The following is a 14,362-nucleotide window of genomic DNA, read 5'->3' as shown; positions in this document are numbered from 1 at the left end:
TCTCTCTGTCAAATAAATAAATAAAATCTTTTTAAAAAATAAAAATAAATAGAGGGGTGCCTGGCTGGTCCATTTGGGAGAACAAGTGACTCTTGATCTCGGGGCTGTGAGCTCAAGTCCTGCACTGGGTGTAGAGATTACTTAAATAAATCAATTAATTAAAAAAAATTTTAAATAGAACTACCATATGATCTAGCAATGACACTACAATTTACCCAAAGAATACAAAAACACCAATTGGAAGGGATGTATTTATAACAGCATCGTGCTCAATAAAGCCAAGCTGTGGAAGCCAACCACGTGTCCACGAGACTAATGAGCGGATGAGGAGGCGGTGGCGTGTACACACAACGGAACACTACTCGGCCGTGCAAAGAATGACATCTTGCCATTTGCGGCGACACGGATGGAGCTAGAGAGTATACCGCGAAGTGAAGTAAGTCAGAGAAAAGCGAATACAGATGATTTCACTTGTACGTGGACTCTAAGGAACAGAACAAATGAGCAAAGGGGTAAAAGGGAGAAAAAAAAACAAGAAACAGACTCTTAACTCTGGAGAACACAGGGGCCGGGGCGGAGGGTGGGGGATGGGTAGCATGGGGGATGGGGACGATGGGGCGCCCTTGCTAGAGGAGGACGGAGTGACGTGTGGAAGTGTTGAATCGCTGTGTCGTGCGCCTGAAACTAACACCGCACTGCCTGTTAACTGGACAGGAAAGGGTCCTGCACCTGGGGCACCCGGGGGGTCAGCTGGCTGGGCACCTGCCTTCGGCTCGGGTCATGATCCCGGGGTCCTGGGATGGAGTCCCACGTGGGGCTCGCTGCTCGGCGGGGAGCCTGCCTCTCTCTCTCTCTACCATTCTCCTCCTTGTGCTCTCTGTAGCTCTGTCAAATAAATAAATAAAATCTTTAAAAAAAAAAAAAAGAGAGAGAGAGTCTTGTACCTAAAAAAATAATAGTGTATAAAAATCGGTTCATTGGGCACCTGGGTGGCTCAGTGGGTTAAGCCACTGCCTTCGGCTCAGGTCATGATCTCAGGGTCCTGGGATCGAGTCCCGCATTGGACTCTCTGTTCCGCGGGGAGCCTGCTTCCCTCTCTCTCTCTCTCTGCCTGCCTCTCCGTCTACTTGTGATCTCTCTCTGTCAAATAAATAAATAAAATCTTTAAAAAAAAAAATCGGTTCATTAATTTTGACAAATAGACCGGAGGAAGGTAAGGTTAAGGGCAGGGGAACCTGGGTGGGCACTGTATGGGAACCCTCTGTATTATTTTTTTTATTATAAGATTCTTTTTTATTTTTAAGATTTTATTTATTTATTTGATAGAGACACACCAAGAGAGAGAGCACAAGGAGGGGGAGTAGGAGAGGGAGAAGCAGACTTCCCTCTGAGCAGGGAGCCTGATGCGGGGCTCCATCCCAGGACCCTGGGATCATGACCTGAGCTGGAGGCAGACGCCTAATGAGTGAGCCACCCAGGCGCCCCTCTCTGTACTATTTTTGCAACTTTTCTATAAATCTAAAGCTATTATTTTTAACATTTTTTTAAATTTTATTTTTTTGAGAGCGAGTGAGCATGCACATGAGTGGGGGAGGGGCAAAGGGAAAGGGACCAGCAGACTCGGCGCTGACGGGAGCCCGACTCGGTGTTCCATCCCAGCACCCCGAGATCGTGACCTGAGCTGAAGTCAGATGCGTAACTGACTGAGCCACACAGGCACCTCAAATCTAAAGCTGTTCTGGGGGAAGGGGCTTTCTGGGGAAAGCTCGGGTCATGGTCTCAGGGTCCTGGGATCGAGCCTCGTGTCGGGCTCTCTGCTCGGCCGGCAGGGAGCCTGCTTCCTCCTCTCTCTCTGCCTGCCTCTCTGCCTACTTCTGATCTCCACCTGACAAATAAATTAATAAAAAAAATTATTCTGGGGGCAAAAAAAAAGGTCTGTTAAAAAAAAGTCTTGGGGTGCCTGGCCGGCTCTGTTGGTGGAACATGTGACTCTTGATCTCGGGATCCTGAGTTTGAGCCCCACGTTGGGTGTAGAGATTACTTAAAAGAAAAATCTCTCCTCCAGGTTCCCCCAGCCCCTACGCACTCCCACGGTGGAACCTAGCGCCCCCTTCAGGGCAGTCGGCACCGTGGTACTTTTGGTCACAGCAGCATTTCGGCGGGGTGGAAGGGGCACCTTGGCCTTCAGACCTTAAAGCCGCAATGACAGAGGTCAATGACAGAGGATCATGAGCTCCACGGGAGCTTTCTGCGATGACTGAAGTGTCCTACCGCCGTCCCGTCCAGTGGGGGGGCCACTTAGCCCCGCGTGGAAACGGCATTTGAGGTGTCAGCCACCGCGTTGCGTCTGGGGTCGTGCGGCTTGGGCTGAGCACGCTGGGGCAGGACCTGGGGTCCAATCCGCAGAGTGTGTTCATTCCGCCGTTGATTAGTTGACCTCCCAGTCTGCATCCCGGCCACGGGGAGCCAGCCGTGTCCTCGTGCGCCAGCGGTCACTCTGGCCCACTGGGCCCCGCTGCTTGGGACGGCGGATGCAGGGGCGGCTCCTCTCTGGCCGCGGCTCACCACAAGGTGCGGTTCTCCCTGGGCAGCGAGGCGGGGGTCAGCTCTCCAGGGCCTGCGAACAGGATCATGAGCTCCACGGGAGGTCCTCTGGGGGATGCCGGTCAGGTCAGGGAGTGACCAGAAGAGCCTCACGTTCTAGGTACAAGAACTCTGGTGGCCGCGGTGGGCGTGGGCCTGTGGTCCAGCAGCACGAGGCTGTGAGCAGAAGCCCAGGTGAGCCTTGGCCATGTCCTGGCCTCGGGCAGCCCCAGGGGTCCCGGAGTAGAGACTGTGTGAAACCAGAGCCCATAAACGTCCACCAGGGCCCATAAAAGCCCGGCAGCCCCCAGGTGGCGAAGGGAGTTCCCCATCCACCTGTGGCTCCTGGCGGCCGTCCCTCCTGCGGGCCTGTGCGACCCTCCCCGCAGCTCCCAGGGCTCTGGGGTTGGGTGGGGGGGAGCCGTCCTGCCAGCCACCCACGCACATCTCCACGGAGCCGGGCGAGCGATCTCAAATGGGTCTGACATGGTGCGAATACACTCTTGTGTCTTTTTGCCATCTGCTGCTGTCATTAAAACACTACATTTCCATCTGCTTTCACACTTTTCTCCCCTCCCCGCCTCCCCTGCTGGAGGCGCACAGCACGAATCCCTCGCGGTGGGCCGGAACGTTCCCGTGCCTCCTGGAACCTGGGAGCTTCTCTGGGACGCGCCAGGACGGGGGCAAACCGGCCTTCTCAGGGGTCAGATGGGCTAAGGTCGGTCTAGTTCTGTGTCGCCAGTGACCAGCAGCTCCGAGCCACACCTCACGACCCACACTTGGCGGGGGGGGGGGGTCACTCACAACACGCTTTGTGATTGGCTTTAATTGTATGCACGACTTCGGCATTAGGAGTAAATGAAAAATATAGTGCCGACCTCGGTGTCCGTTTCTTCCAGGGTGTCTTCCAGGAAGAGCGGACTGAAGAAGGGGGAGTCAGGGAGCCGTGCCTTGGGCTCCTAAGTCATCATTCCAGACCAGCCCTCAATAGGCACCCACCTTGCCCCCACCCCCTATATAAGCACCCCCCCCCCAGACCTTTCATTGAAAAAGGAATTCGGCGGCCTCCACCCTGGCCGCAGACTTTTATTTTTTAAGTTTTTATTTTTAAGTAATGTCCACACTGAACGTGGGGCTTGAACTCACAGCTCCAAGGTCGGGAACTGCTGCTCCAGCGACTGAGTCAGCCGGGGGCCCCCGGACCTCCAATGTGGTAGTCTGGGTTCTCCTTTCCCGCTTGTCTCTGGGCTCCCAAGGATGACCCTGCCAGCACAGCGTCCCGTGATGGGAGCAGACGCTACCCCCTCAAGCGATAAGGCCCGCCCTCCGCCGGCGAGGTCTCTCGTGATTGACCCAAGACCGCAGTGCATTTGACCTTCACTGCCGGCTGGCACGCACCCACCGACCTTTGCCCCACGTTCTCCTTAGATAAACTGGAAGTATTTTCGGCACTTTGGAGACAGCCTTCAAGCTGCTAGTCCCCTGTCTTCTGGGTGTTGGCCTCACCGAAATAAATTCCTTTCTTGTTTTCCTACCGCGGCGGGTTTTGTCGGCAGCGAGTGGGCGGTGAGGTCTGCCCGGGAGCTGGGACCAGACGCTCTTGCTTCCCTGCGCCCCGGGCTAGGTCGTGAAGGGTCAAGCCCACGCAGGTGGTTGTGACCACACGGGTGGGCCTGGTGGGTCTTCTCTGACGCGGCTGTGCTAACGTCAGCATCCCCGCGAACATTCTGGAGGACTCTTTGGGTCCCATGCCACATGTTAGTCTGGGTTCTGCGTGTTCACTCGTTTAATCTTCCCTCAAAGCCTAGTTATCATCCCCACTTGGAGATCGAGGAAACGAAGACTCAGGGATGCAGAGCACCTGTTCGAGGCCCCCCGCTGATGAATGGGGCACAGGAACTGACCTCAGGGTTCAGGCTGGGAAGCTTGAATCCACCGTCAGTCCCAGACTCCGCCCCAGACTTCCGAAAACATAATCTGCATGTGAACCAGAAGCCTACCGGGGAGCAGCTTCAGGCCTGAGAAGCACTGGTGTAGTCCAGAACATTCCTCAGAGTGCACGGCACTAGGGGGAGGTAGGGGGTGCTCATCCATCCAAAGGGGGGGACCCTGGTAGGACCAGCTGGCCTTGAGAGTCCTTTGCCTGCCTGCTCCCACTCCCAAGAAAGCCCCAGGTGCTTGTTCTGGAATGCTGGGCTCCCCTAGGTCCCCCGCACATACCCCTGGTGGACGGCTCTGGATACCCCCCTCTCACCGCCCACCCCACGTTCATACCTTCAGTGTCAATGTAATCCTTAGGTCCCTGGGCACTGTCTCCACTCCCCAGCTGAGAACAGAGGCCCAGAGGGGTTGGCGACCAGCCCGACTGGAATGAATACCGCTGATGGGCAGTCTGATCCCTGCCAGGCACCAAGGAGGGATTTTACGGAGACTGTTTCACTGAATCCTCATCTCCCCATCTTATCCGCACTTTCTAGGTGAAAAGAAGCTTCAGAGAGGTTGAGTGACTTTCCGAAGTCACACAGTACAACGTGGGTCTTGCTGACCCCAAAGTCCTTGCTCGTACCTACACCCCCCTTCTTTCTGACAGCTCCTATGTGGGATGCTACAGCTGCAGTGGGGGGCCCTGCTGCCTCCTTGCAAGCCCTCCCAGGGCAAGAGCATGCACTGAGCAAGCCCCCTCCACCTCGGCCCTCCCTTGTGGGGACACAGAGCATGCTTGAAGGCAAAGGCTTAGGGACAGGTGCTGGGCCGCGTCACAGTGTTTGCTGCAGCTCGGGGATGCAGATGTCTCCAGGAAAGGTCTCTTTCCTGTTACTAAGGATCTGGCTTCATCGAGGATGGAGGTCCTAGCTACAAGAAGCACAAAGCCAGGGACTGGCACAAACACGTTGGGCGTCATGAGAGCAAGGAACCCCTGCAAGAAAGCCGGAGCCGGCATCCTGGGACTGAGCAGCCTCTGACCAAGCCCCTCCTGCCTGGGCTGCAGCTCGTAGCCCTCTTGCTGTTGCCATGGGCACTAAAAGCCTGGGATGAAGCCGGGATTAGCCACAGCAGGTTGCTGAGTGGGCTGGAGGCCTCTGAGCTGTGCCGGGGGGAGCTGTGGGGCTCCTGCCGCGCCCAGGCTTGTGGACCTAGTTGGTCTTCAGGGCTCCTGCCCAGCACCCCCTGGGGCCCAAAGCAGGGGATTAGGGCCCCACGTGATAAGCAGGAGCTGTGAATACACTCGTGTGGATGGCACCCTCATGGACAGCACCCTGGGGAGTGGCTGGCCACAACAGGAGACACACGAAGCCACTGTGAACCCGGCTCCTCGTGGCCACCCACCCAAACACCAGGGAGCGAGACATCGATGTTCGCTAACCTAAGCCGAGTTTGGGGAGCCTGTGTCGCCGAGTCTCTCTGGGTTGCTACAAATGTTCTTTCTCACGTTTCCGGAGGTTGGGAAGTCTGAGATCGAGGCACGAGTACTCCGGCATCTGGTGACAGCCTTCTTCCCGGGACGCATTTGGCCATGACCTCTCATGGTGCGATGTCTCGGAGGTCTCTCTTGTAAGGGCACCACTCCACTCCCGAAGGTGGCAGCCGCATGGCCTGGTTACCTCCCCGCTCACCCCGCCCATCACATGGGGGACTAGGTCTCAACATGCCAGTGGGGGGGGGGGGGTCCACATTCAGCCTCGAGTGGGGCTTGTTCGTTATATAGCAATGTCAAAGCAAAAAAGAACGCTGACTAATACTTCTAGGAGTTTCCTCTAAGAGACTCCTATGAGTTCGATGTGCTCAGAACAGCGCAAAGTCACGGAAACCTCGTGCACCTGCCGTGGGTGAGCTCCGGGAACACGCGGCCAACGCGACGGTGTCATTGCCTTCTGGAATCTTGTCTTCGCTTTTTAAAAAGATTTTATGTATTTATTTATTTAGAGGGAGCAAGCCCTGGGGCAGGGGCGAGAGGGGGGAGGCACTGGGGGAGAGGGAGCGAGCAGACCCCCCAGAGAGTTTTGGCCTTTGCTCTGGGCTCCTGCTAGGTGACCTCAAGGCTCTAGGAATGTCCTGCCTGATAAGACTATCTTTGTTTACCTGGAGCCTCCGCCTCACAGAACAGGCTGATGGTGTGATTTACAGAGGGGCTGGGGACTGAGGTCACCGTGTGGGCAGCCAGCTGTGTCTACGTGGCCAACCCCCAGGGAAAACCACGGACCATCCCTACCCCCCACCCCCCACCCCCCACCCCCACCCCAGCTCGAAGGCGCTGCCCTGGCTGGCGGGGCCCGAGCGTGCGTCATCCCGGAGGCTGGAAAGTCAAACGCTGCCTGCGAGACGTCCCTGTGTGCTCTCTCCTGGGCCCTACCCTTGTCGTCTCTGCCCTTTGAGGATTGTCATCTACATTCTTTTGCTGTAGGAAACCATAAATACAGCAGCCCGAGTGGCTTTTCTGAGTCCTGAGTCCTGAGTCCCTCTGGTGAATTCCTGAACCCAGGAGTGGACTTGGGGTCCCTCCTGAACCGCAGGTCCCTCCCCGCTCCCTGTGTGGCCCCGGATCACCTTCCAGATCAAGTCTTTCCCCACAAGCCTTTGCTCTAGGATCTGCTGCTTCAGGAAAGGGACAACTCAGCGGGGGCCACACAACCTCTGAGGGAAGCCAGACACAGGGGCCACTGTCAGAACAGTCTAGAAGGGGAACGGGGCACCAACGATTTCATGTTCTTGACAAAACCGAACCCAGACCCCCTGCCTCCCTGTCCTAGAGATGTGTCATGACCAGGATCCCACAGCTGGCGAGGACGGAGCTGGGACTCCGTCCTCGCCATGCCTTGGCCCACAGGCTCCTGTGGCCATGTGTGAATCGGGAGCAGGGGTTGGGGGGGCACGACTCTCGGAAGCCCCCCCCCCCACGGCCAGCCCCACCCCTCCCTCTGCAGGAAGCAACTCTCTTCACCTCTGTACCTGTGTGCACTCCATCGCCGCTGCCAGGCCCAAGAAGTGGGGTTCACTGATGGTGACAGATGACCTTTATTTGTAACGCAAAAAAGGAATTACGAATCACCTTCTGTACTGCTTGGAAGTCTGTGAAACAACGTGTAAAAAACGGAGCGGCCGCTCTGCAAGTTCTTGTGTGTGTTGGCCTCGTGCGCACCTTTCGGGGTGGCCCAGGGCTCAGGGAGGGGACTCTGTCCAGAAGAAAGCCTCTCCCCACGCCCCCGGCAGCTGCTGCCATGACCGCACGGCGTGAGGGGTCTGGTCCGCTCAGCGGGGCCTGGGAAACATGGCCCTGGGGCCCGCGGATCCTCTGCTCTATTTACCACCTCGCAACCGGTCGGGCTCCTGAATCCCTCGTTCTCCCGTCCAGTGTCCGGCGGGCTCGGCGCATCTGTCCCAGGCAGCCACGGCCCCAGGGACATGCGGATTGGGGCGGCTGGAGCGGGGCGTGGGGACACTCTCCGACCTGTGCCTCCTCCTCAGGCCTCGGGGTCTATCTCTCCATCCTCTGGGCACGACCCCGTCTCCTCCAGCCACACTAGGAGGAAGAGGAGGAATCAGCATCTGGGTGGGCACCCACCGCCTCCGGCTCCCTTCCCAGCAGAGCTCTAGGGCCAGAGCCTCTGGGCTCCCCGCTTTGTCCACCACCTCGCGCTCCCCCCACATACAGGCAGGTAAGGGTGCCGACCTCGTGACTCCCTCAGCCCGCACCCAACGCAGAGCTCGCCCGCGGCGCTGACCGAGGTTCCTCGGCTCGTACCCCTGGGCCCCGTCCCTGGCTCAGCATCTCCTGGGAAGGAGGCGCCTTCAAGGCCGGGGCTGCACCCGGGGTCCGCACCTCCAGGCCCCTGTCCTAGAGATGGGAAGTTGAGGCCCGGCAGTGGGTGGGGAGACCTGCTCCAAGCCTGGCAGGGAGGCCCAAACCCTCAGCCTGGGGAGGCCCAGGTCTCTGACAACCCCTTGGAGCCAGGAGCACTGGATAAGGTGTCACCCAGGTCTGGTGGTCTCTGCCCACCCTAAATGCCACGGGTGACAACATGAACAGCACAGCCTCTGTGCAGGGCATGACGTCAGACCCTACCTGTCCCGTCCCCGGTCCTCCCAACCTGTCAGAGGCACCATTTTACAGATGGGAAAATCGAGCCTCAGGGACGTAGTACCTCTTGCTCAGTGTCACTAGGTGCTAAGTCACAGAGCAGGGATCGAAGTGAGGGCTTCTGACGCCGAGGTCTGCGCCCTTTATCCCATGCCTCCGTTCTCTGAAAGGGGAAAGGCGGAGGGACGGGGCCGGGCCAGGTAGGACTGGAGGGTACGGCCCTGCAGGCTCTCTGCGCTGACCCAGCCCGGGAGCTACTTGCACTCACAGGGGCCTCCTGGGGTTTCGGAATTCCTCTGAGCTCAGGGACTCTGACCTAGTAAAGTAACCCTAAGTCTCCCCACAATCACCTTGGCCCTGGGGGCAAGGAAGGTAGTTATGACCCCATTTTACAGATGGGGTCACCAAGGCTGGCAGGACAGGGAGCCTGATGGCAGAGCAAAGGGCCTGAGTCTCTGCTGTCTGCACGGAGCTCTCTCGCTGACACGGGAACAAGAGACCAGCTCTCTCCCACCTTGCTGTGTGCCCCTGGGTGAGTCACTGTCCCTCTCTGGACCTCAGGGTTCCCATCTGAGGGCATTACTCACAGCCCTCAGTGTTGGCAGGAGAGCAAACATTGTGAGAAGCCTTCAGCCTGGTACCTGGCTCTTGGGAAGGTGACACAGGAAGGTGATCCACGGTGAGAATGGCCCAGCCCCGAGGGGGTCCAGTGGCTTTCCCCCGATCACCTGCCCTGGTAGGGCAGCTCTGGACTTAGGAAGAGTCTACCCCACCCCTGGCTGGTGGTGGAGGACGCTATCGACCTGGAGGGCACCAGGAGGATGCCACAGATCACGCGGCCGGCCCTGACTCCCAACCCTGCCACTACCAGCTCTCTAGAGCGAGTGTCTTGACGTCTCTGAACCTCACTTGGCCCGCCTGTAAAACAGGGACCTGGCCTGGAGTTACCCTGAGAACTCAATGAGAAATCACCCACGGCTAACATCAGTACTTTTCCCTCCTCCCAGCGGCAGCCCCGGCACCGAGCACAGGCACGGCCCCATCAATCTCTCTAATGAACAAACAAGTCACCCCACTGGCTCCAACAGCGTCCACAGTGTCCCCAGGTCGGGGCCCCGGGGCTGCACCCCTCTCTGGGAACCGGTCTGTCTCCTGCTTACTCCCCGCAGCCAGCAGCATCTCGAAGCCTGGGGAGCAGCTGGGCCCGGACGTGGTGTGTTTCCGAGCCTGCCCTGTCCAGCTGAGCTGCTGTGGCTGGCAAGACGAAGCTCCCGTCCCCCGCTGGCCAGGGAAGGCACCTCCATCCATTACCCTGCTGGGCCCGCCCGGCCCCATCCAACAGGCGCCCCAGCTGCTGTCCGGGGCTGTCGCGTGAATTACTTGATAGGCCGCGTCTCGCCGGGGCTGGTGCACGCGAGGGGCCCTTGGGGCAGCGGATGCAGATCCGAGCATAAATTTTTAACCGACCCCAGCAGGTGGGGATGTGAGCTCAGACACCCCCGGCACGAAGAGGGGGGGTCCCCGCGAGCTGTCCCCGGCCAGGCCCCCCAGACACGCTGGGCAGCGGCGGCCCGGCGGCCTCACCTGTCTGCCCGGAGTCCCGCGGCAGCATCATGCCCGTGGGGGTCGGGGGCGTGATGATGATGTTGGGTACGTCCAGGTGCTTGTCGCTCAGGACGGGGGCCTCGTCACGGCTGCTCCCGCCGCTGCTGCCACACATTTTAAAGCCTGAGGGGGCGGGCCGTGGGACACACACGTACACACACACGACAGGGAGACAAGCGTCAGCGGGCGCTGGGGACTGGCGGGGCGGGCGGCCTGCCTCCCTCCCTCAGTGCCGCTCCTCGCGAAGGACCGGGCGGTCTGCCGGCCCCCGCTTTGCACACACGGGGTCGCCGAGGCGCGGGGCCACAGGATGACCTGTCCACGCCGGCCTCGTTCGGGCAGGGCACTGAGTTTCACCTGCTTTGTTCACTAACGTGGCCCCAGAGTGGCGGGCGCCGGGAACAGGGCTCTCAACGCGAGCCTGCCCCCCAGGACCCCTCCCCCACGTCTCCGACCGCAATGGGGGGGCAGGTCAGGTGTTCTGTGTCCTCCTGTGTCAGTCTGGGCCAGCTGTGCTTTCCGGGGAATCTGCCCATTTCCACCCCGTTGGTGACTCTGTGGTCCAGGGGCTGCCGGGGAGAGGTTCAGGGGGCCCGGCCACGCCCCGTTGCAGACCTCCAGCTGACAGAAAGGCACCCGCTGACCCGCAGCACACGCCTCGCTCCATTCCTCCCTGAGTCAGGGGAACACGGCAGGCTAGAGAGCAGAGTGTCCGCCGAAAGGCCTCCCTTCTCCACGCCCCTCCGGCCCCCTCCCGCCCCCGAGCCATCGGAGCCATCGGAGCCATCGGAGCCATCGGAGCCCGGGACAAGCCCGCGGTACCGTCCCTCAGCATCTCTGCTCTCCTTCTGTCACCCTTCCCAGGCCCCTAACCAGACTCTCCGCAGGAAACCGCAAACCTGACCCTCCCACATACCTGTGGGACCCTCACGTCCTCCTGACCACCCAGCTATAAGCGGTGGCTCCCAAAGTGTGTTCCCTGGAACGCTGGCCTCTGAGACTCCCTCGGGAAGGGGGTTCCACGATCACACAAGTTTGGGAATACCACATACCTGAGTGTTGACTGGATCCCATCTAGTCTATCCTTGTCTTAGAGATTCTCATGCAGGTTAGAGAATTAAAGGCTCTGAGAAGTCCTGCAACAGGGAAGCCGCTTTCATAGAGCTTAACCCTGGGCTTCCTGAACTTAAGTCACCTCGGGGTCTGTTTTGGAAGGAATGCCTGTTACCACCTCACAGAACCATGAGTTATGACGTACATTTTGGGAAAGGCTGATCATGAATAACGCCAGCCTTCACAATCTGGTCCAAACTACCTGCAGTTTCATTCCTTGCCATTTCACGCACTCCCCAAACTGCTCACAGTTTCCCAAAACCCTGGGTTCCCCACGCCTTCGGGCCTTTGCCTGTGCTACTCTCTCTGCCTGGAATGCTCTTTCTTCCTTTGCCAGGGCAACGGGCTCCTACTTACCCTGCAAAGCCCAGCAACATGGGCTCTCCCTCGGGGAAGCTGTCCCGGCAAATGCCATCCCTCCCTCCTTTGTCCATCCACCCGGATTCACTCATCCGCCTCCCTCCAGCTCTGATCACACTGTACCAAAGCATCAGTTCTTAGTTCTGCTTCCCTTTGCAGAGGGCGGCCAGTGCCTCACTCCTCGGTCTCCCTTGGGCCTGCACAGTGCCTGGGAGAGGGCAAGCGGTGGGCTGTCCACGGGGAATGAGAGACACCTTCGGGCACTGCCGAGCTGGGTGTTAAATCCTTGCCTCCAGCCCCCACACCTCTTTGTTCTTCACCCCAAAGAGCCCTGGACTGGGATGACATTCGCTCAGGTATCTGGGTCCCTGTCCCAGCAGGAGCTGGGGAACGGGGTGACTCATTCCTGCTGTTCCTTGACGGCCCCTGGGGGAGGGGTCGTGGTCCTCCAGCTTGTCTCCTGGAGGTGGAGTCTGACTTGCCTCCCCTCCCGTGTAGATGGTTTCAGCACGGATTCCTGCGCACAGCATCTGACGGAAAGCATGGCGTGGGACTTCCAAGACAAGGTCACAAAAGATTGATGCTTCCTCCTTGCCCTCTGGCTCTGGGGGAAGCCGGCCACCATGCTGCGGGGCCGGCAAGCAGCTGGGCATGGGGGTGTGTGATGAGGGACCGAGGCTTTCTGCCAGCAGCCCTGTGAGGGAGCCACCAGGACACGGGGTCCTCCAGCCCTGCCACGCATTCGGACGACACAGCAGCTCTGGCTGACCGCTTAAATGTCGCCCCACAAGAGGCCCTGTGCCAGAGGCCCCCGGCGCAGTCGCTCCTGAATTCCCAAGCCACAGACACGGAGATAATCCATGTTCAAGCCACTGAGTTTGAGGGTAATTTGTCACACGGAATTGGAAGCTGATGCAGGCCACAGAGTTCGCCCCGACCACAGGAGGAGGAAGAGACAGCAGGTGCACAGGGGGAAGGCCGCGGTGCTGTGGGAAAATCACGGGGTGCTTCTCAGGGTGACCCTGGTCCTCTAAGGGGTGCTCCTCTGATGGGCACCTCATGCCTGGACTGTCAAAGACGGCCTGTTCGAAGCTACAAAAGCATGACCATCAGGTGACCTAAAGCAATGGAATCAGGCCAATTTCTTGGCCCATCTGCAGCGTGACCCGGGCTGTGCGCTCGGAAAAGCTGCCAGCAGCAGCAGCAGGCACAGTGGTGAGCCCACTGGCTCTAATTCAGGCCAGCTGCTCGCTGCGGGTGCCACGTCCCTTCCCTGGGCCTCTGTGTGATCAGGAGCCTCGTGCTCACCTTCTAGGAGGCCACCGCCGAGCCCCTGGTCTGGGCCCTCGTCACACTGGACAGTCCAGCCACGCGGACTCGGAGTGACACCCAGAGGGACTGGAGACAGACATGTCTCATGGGCAGTCAACCGTGCCTTTGTAATCAAGTCCCAATGTGTTTGTGCCTTTGGGCTGCCGGGACAGAGGACCACAGATTGTGGGGATCCAACCACAGGACTCACTGTCCCCCAGTCTGGAGGCCAGACAAGAGCACGGGGCCTCCAGAGCTGGCTCCTTCTGAGGTCGTGAGCGAGATCGGGCCCCATGCCTCTCCCCCTGCTCTTGGTGGTTCTTGCCAAAGTTTGGTGTCCTTTGGCTTACAGACATCTCTCCCGAATTCTGCCTTCGTCTTCACACGGCTTCTCCCTGCGTGTGAGTCTGTCCAAATGTCCCCTTTTCCTAAGGACACCGGCATAGTGGGTCATGGATTATAATCCATAATAATCCATGCCGGATTATTACCTCACCTAGGATGTCCTCTTGTTAACCCGTCACGTCTGCAGGAACCCCATTTCCAAATAAGGTCACATGCTAGGGTCCTGGGGGCTAGGACTTTGACATATGAATTTGGGGGGGGGGCACAGTTCAGCCCAGAACCCTCAGTAAAAACTCTGAACACTGAGGCTCAGGCGATCTTCCCTGGTTGGCACACTGTGTGTGTGTGTGTGTGTGTGGCACATCTACACCAAGAGCGTCACACATCCGGGGCTCTGCGGAGAGCACAAGAGCTCTGTCTGGAGCTTGGCTGGACTCTGCCCTACACACTTCCTCGGTCTGGCCGATTGGAATCTGTGTCCCTTCCCTGTAATAAATCATCACCACGAGTACAAGAACTTCCAGTGAGTTCTATGCGTCTTTCTAGGGAATCATGGAAGCCCTGAGCCCGCAGCTGCTGTCAGGAGTGAGGCTGTTCTCCGAACTGTGTTCCCTCTGACTTCCTGTTTTCACTGAGAAAACGGGGCAGCCGGACCCACGTCTGTGGGCCGGGAGAGGACGACGCGGCGCCTGGCGGGCGCCTGCTCCCTTCCAGGGAACTCAGCCTCCGTCTCCCTGCACGGCTTCCTCATCACTCACACCAAAGTCAAGCCTGGACCGGCTCTCCCGGGCAACGCCCCAGCCTCCGCCCCAGCCTCCTCCCCATCCTGAACCCCGATCCTACTTCCTCCCTGGGGTGGTGCTACCCTGAAACAGCCAGGCTGGTCAGTTCTGCAAGAAGAGGCCGTGTCTTCCCCACCAGATTCCAAGCCCCTCGGGAGCACCCACGGAGGCAGTGGCCAACCTGATG

At 58.9% G+C, this 14,362-nt stretch overlaps 1 protein-coding gene across 3 annotated transcripts in view; it reads right to left on the bottom strand.

The window, feature by feature from the left end:
- Nucleotides 1-7,577: 7,577 nt before the first annotated feature.
- Nucleotides 7,578-14,362, bottom strand: part of LOC309853527 (uncharacterized protein C16orf74) — a 29,650-nt gene continuing 22,865 nt past the window's right edge. For 2 of the 3 annotated variants that reach the window (XM_082711649.1, XM_082711647.1), the window contains 2 exons: nucleotides 10,244-10,387; nucleotides 7,578-8,101 (listed from right to left, as the gene is read on the bottom strand). In XM_082711649.1, coding sequence (XP_082567775.1) covers nucleotides 8,043-8,101; nucleotides 10,244-10,387 — 203 coding nt within the window. In that variant the 3' untranslated portion in view covers nucleotides 7,578-8,042. Of the gene's footprint in view, nucleotides 8,102-10,243; nucleotides 10,388-11,059; nucleotides 14,357-14,362 lie in introns of those variants that run through there. The other variant, XM_082711648.1, reaches the window with a different exon arrangement.

Source organism: Mustela nivalis (genome assembly GCF_964662115.1).
Source record: "Mustela nivalis genome assembly, chromosome: 18".
NCBI lineage: Eukaryota > Metazoa > Chordata > Mammalia > Carnivora > Mustelidae > Mustela > Mustela nivalis.
Note: the sequence above shows the minus strand (reverse complement) of the source record. Positions and strands in the feature narration are given on the sequence as shown.